Here is a 4,735-nt window from a genome sequence, read left to right on the forward strand (position 1 = left end):
ACCCAGGCTGAAATGGCTGCTGCTGCACCGATTCCCCTCACCATCATGAGGGATTCCAAGACTGTAACAGAAGAAGCACAGTGCCCTGAGGAGAAGAAACCCAGAGGCTGGGTTCCCTCGGAGCCTCTCTTCTCTAAGCAAGGGCTGAGCTCCCTCTGCAGCCTTTCCTTCTACTATTGTCACAAAGGTTTTCTCTCCTCTTTGTAGCTTCTAATTGTCACAGAGCATGCAGGAATACCAGAAATTCAAGGAACTCATTCCAAAAGTTTTGAATAACCTATAGGAAACCCCCTGTTATGCCAAGAGATACTTTTCCTTCTTCTGAATCCTTTAAACTGGGGAATGTTTTTACCCAAATAAAACATACTGGGCTGCTCTGGGGCTTTCCTACCAACCTGTGCCCAATCTCATGGGCTATGGTGACTCCCAGGTCAAAGCCGGTATCCTGGGTAATAACACAGCTCCAGAAGGAGGAGCAGACTCCACCTAACTGAGTCACTCCGCGTAGCTCCTTGTTCCCATCAGGTAACTCCAAGTCAAACCTAAAGTAAGGGAGACAGATACAGAGGAAAGAACAAAGAACCACTGCAGCTAATAAAGTCAGGTCTAGACATTCAACTGAATTTATTGGCACCTTCCTGATGTAACTTTGCCAGCTACCTAACATTTCTTTTGACACATGGAGCTCCCTGGGGCAAGATGGTAGCAGTAGGGTCCCACGAATGCCCACTGTTGAAAATTTGTGGTGATTCTACATTAAAAAATCCCCATGACCCCAGACAAGCAGAACAGAATAAAATGACCTAGTCCTATTTGCAAAAGACACAGCAGTATCATCATGTCTTTGAAGAAAGAGCACCAAAACAAAGCCATTACACTCAAGAGAAGTTTGCCTTCGACAAATTTAGCCAAGGCAATTTAGGGCAAGGAGCCTGAAAGTCAGACAAAATGTCTGAGTCAGAGTAGCACTAGAAATCCTCCACAAAAAACACCAGTGGGTTTTCACTTCCAGTTACTGTTCAACTTTTCTGCCCACAAAAAGCTGCAGTGGGTTTTCCTGTGCGGCTCTGGAAGCACACAATGACTGCTCAGGTCTGGCTGGTCAGTGCTTGGGAAATATTCCAGTTCCTCCAGAAACTGAAGAAACAGCACCTCTGACTAACTGCGTCACACTAAGGGCAGGAGAATCAACCCCAGGCAGGAGAATCAACCTGTTTCCAAAGACTCTGTGATGCCCAACTGCTGGAAGACCCAGTGCAAATCACTGTCACTGCGCCAACAGCTGGACACTGTCAGCCCTGTTTCCAGTCCCCTCCCAGGGCGGGGGAGCTTCAGTACCTGGTGACGTAGAGGACAACGTCAGCATGCTGGGGGTCAGAGTCATTCTGGGGGTTGACCTTCTTGCTCCACTCACAAACGCTGATCAGCGAGGAGGTGATATTTGTTGTGATGTTTACCTCTGCCTAGAGCGAAGGCACATGTCTGCACATTTCATACAGCTTTTAGCAACCCCTTTTAGCAACCACCACGTGAACATGGTCCTCCCTGCTTACCTCCGGTTGTCTCAAAACAAGCATTTGCATAAGATGAACCCTGAAATGAGCACCCAGTGAGGCATCTCTCAGCAGCTCTGCCCCCTGTTAAGAGATAGAAAGGATTCGATAAAGAAGGCACCTCGGTGACTCCCACTACCTGTTCCAAATAACAGGGCTGCATTCACTACAAAGGTAACATACCTGGTAACCATAAGGGGCAACTACAAAGTCACCGGGAAGCACAACATTAAAGCATGCACTACAAATGTAAATAAATCTGTCAACAGATGAGAACTGTTGTTAGACTTGTCAGATACTCTGAAGCAGAAAGAAAAAATCTGCAAGGAAAACAGTTTCATAGGGTAGGAGAGTGAATGCTAAAGACTTTTTTGCAATATACACACACAGAAAATGCACAAACGAATTCTTAATAATAGCAAAGGGAGACATTTAGAGAAATCCTGTAACAGAAATAAAACGTTGAAATGTAAAATGTAAGATTAATTCAGTGGATCTTGTTCAATCTTACTGAAAGCAACAGGGACCGGATCAAGGCTCTGGTGGTAAAACTCTTGCTACTGTATCTGACATACAACAATATTAGTAATGAAATGAAGAGCTACATTTTCTACATGGGCTTTAAGGCTACAACCCCAAAGCTTCTAACACCCACTTTTCCTCGTGCAGCTCCTTGTACAAGGGGAAGCTTGCCATGTGGCGCCAAGGGAAGCAGAGAGGAACACCCTGCACATAAGCAGTGCTCTGTACTAGGAGCAGGTAACCACAAACACCTCTGAAAGTGCACTCGCAGAGGTCTGTCTGCCTGTGACACGGCCTGTGACGCTGTGAGCTCTCACACTGGGACGGCAATCCAAACGGAAAGCTACTCACAATGTTCAGGTTGGCAAGAATATATCGCTCCGTGTCCTCTTTGTGGTACAAGTAAACGTCTGGACCTGCTACGACCATCAGCTCCAGATGTTTGACAGCTCCCTCAGCCCTCTTCTGCAGGCGAGAAGGAAACCGCCCTGCCGAGCAGCACAAAGGGACACAGGGAGTTTAAAATGCAAGACAACATAAAAGGTCCCACAGATCCACTCCTTCTTCCTGAAAGACTAGAATAATCCAGCTGGAAGACCACTCCTCCAGTTGCTTGCTCAGGTTTCCCGCTTCTGTTGGTTTCTTTCACTTGCCAGCATCCTTAATAACATGCTTATGCTATCAAAATAACAAATACCTAAATGAAAAAACACCAGTTACACCTCAGTGAGGTGAGAAACGTCTATCAAGTACACTCATATATTTGTAAATACAGATTTTTCCTCTGATCTCATGCAAGCAACCCCACTACCAGGAGACAGCTTTTCCAAGCAGAACCAGCAGGGCTTCCTCTCCGTGTACGTTACCTCTTGCTGTATTTTCCCCTCTTGCGGCAGTTCTGAAGAGAATGTGGGGTCTGGAGAAGCCAAGGTCCTTCAGCAGGGCCATATCTTTGCTTCTGACAGGCCTGATATGAATCTTTTCCTCATCTGCAATGACGACTCCTTGCTAAAGGAGATGAAATTCCATCTCTGAGTTATTCCGAAGACATTTGCTATCAGTGAAGAACTGTGTGCCATATCCTTCCTGTTTCTCCTTTGTAATGCTCAGATTTATTAAATGGATGGTTCACACATTTGGTGCATCAAGCTGCAAACCTACAAAGGCTGTAAACGCTTGCAAGAATAAATTCAGTGCATACTCACCAGCTGCCCTTCACAGTAAGTGACTCGACACTTCGCCCCGGGAGGTTGCAGTGGATTTCCACCTGCAAAGCAGTTGCCTGAGAATCGCTTCAGTAAGCTAAAGGAAGAGTTCACCACTTGATTGCTCACAAAGGAAGAGGAAAGGAGGGCATGGTCCTCTAGAAATTCAAAGGCATAGAGTTCTCCCCAGGCCTCAATGGAGCAGTGTTGAATACGACAGGACATCAGCCCAATCTGTTGTTCTTTACAAGGGCAGGTTGGCTCAGCAACCACAAACTCAGGTACTGAAAGAAATGAAACAAGACCAGAACAAGGGGAACAGTTACGAGAAACAATGATACACAGAAAACAAATGTAATGATCCATCTCCCCAGGAAAAAACACTCTCCAAACGACAACTGTGGCCTTTCAGGGTCATTGTGTCAACAGTCAAAGAACTTCTATGCTTTCATGTATTCCAAAGTGAGGATAATCTGACTGGGAGCAGACAACAGCTCTGAAACCGGCTCCCAATTTATCGGCGCTTTTCCTCTTTCGATGAGGAGAACAGTTCATTTAACAAAGGCTGAGACAGTTTTGCTTCCTCAGATGTTAAGTATTACCGAGTGAGAATTATCATAATCCAGACAGACACTGGGATGAGCACTAGGTGAACTCACAAGTAGGCAACATCCTTGCTTTAAGGATTTGAGAGTTTAAAACGTATCTTTATTCTGAACTACGATCAATCCAGACCCAGAATACTAGTCTCTCCAGGTGTTTGTTTAAAAAAGATTATCAAGTGCATTTAAAGCTATTCTTAGTCTAAAGCTTCACACTCAGAAGACCTGGATCTGTTAATCTCATAGAAAAATACCCATACAGGGAATGAGGACCGCAGGAGAAACGTGCAAAAAGATTTATCATCTCTCCTTCAGCAGATTTTAAATACTGACCCTGTGCTTCAACCGCTTTCACACTGAAACATGGATTGCCTCACTGAGTAATGTGACTCAGAAATGCTAAATGCTTGTCAGATCAGGGTTCATTAATAAGCGTTCTTAGCATTATCAAACGTACAGGATTAGAAATAAACCGACAGACGTGTTCCAAAATCAAGAAGGAAGGAGCCCTGCATACCATCAGACACTGAGCTGGTTCCAAAATAAGAGAAAACGTCTTCCGCATCCAAAGCGCCGAGAAATTTCTGCAAGAAGAAGAATAGCTTTACTTTTTTTTTTTTTTTAAGAAAAACAAATGGATACAAGACTATCGCTTAACTGAACCTAACCTGGAAGGAACGCCAGTGAACGACTCAACAAGTACCGATGCCAAGTTCTCATGGCTTTATTTTGCACTAAGCATGGGCTGCACAACAGCCACCCAGAGGGAACAGCTTTATCTTCTTGATTAGTGAGGTTCGATGGATTTTGGCTCGGCGCACGTTGTGTTGTCTCTCCTTTTTTTTTTTTTTTT

The 4,735-nt window shown here is 44.8% G+C and overlaps 1 protein-coding gene across 1 annotated transcript in view; it reads right to left on the bottom strand.

The window, feature by feature from the left end:
* The window catches only part of ADAMTS13 (ADAM metallopeptidase with thrombospondin type 1 motif, 13), a 22,217-nt gene that overhangs the window by 16,224 nt on the left and 1,258 nt on the right, over positions 1 to 4,735 (bottom strand). The window contains 8 exon segments of the mRNA XM_009322158.1: positions 3 to 61; positions 396 to 542; positions 1,339 to 1,463; positions 1,554 to 1,637; positions 2,427 to 2,563; positions 2,942 to 3,083; positions 3,281 to 3,564; positions 4,400 to 4,466. Of these exon segments, the coding sequence (XP_009320433.1) occupies positions 3 to 61; positions 396 to 542; positions 1,339 to 1,463; positions 1,554 to 1,637; positions 2,427 to 2,563; positions 2,942 to 3,083; positions 3,281 to 3,564; positions 4,400 to 4,466 (1,045 nt within the window).

The sequence above is a fragment of the Pygoscelis adeliae genome, unplaced genomic scaffold (assembly GCF_000699105.1).
Source record: "Pygoscelis adeliae isolate BGI_AS28 unplaced genomic scaffold, ASM69910v1 Scaffold114, whole genome shotgun sequence".
NCBI lineage: Eukaryota > Metazoa > Chordata > Aves > Sphenisciformes > Spheniscidae > Pygoscelis > Pygoscelis adeliae.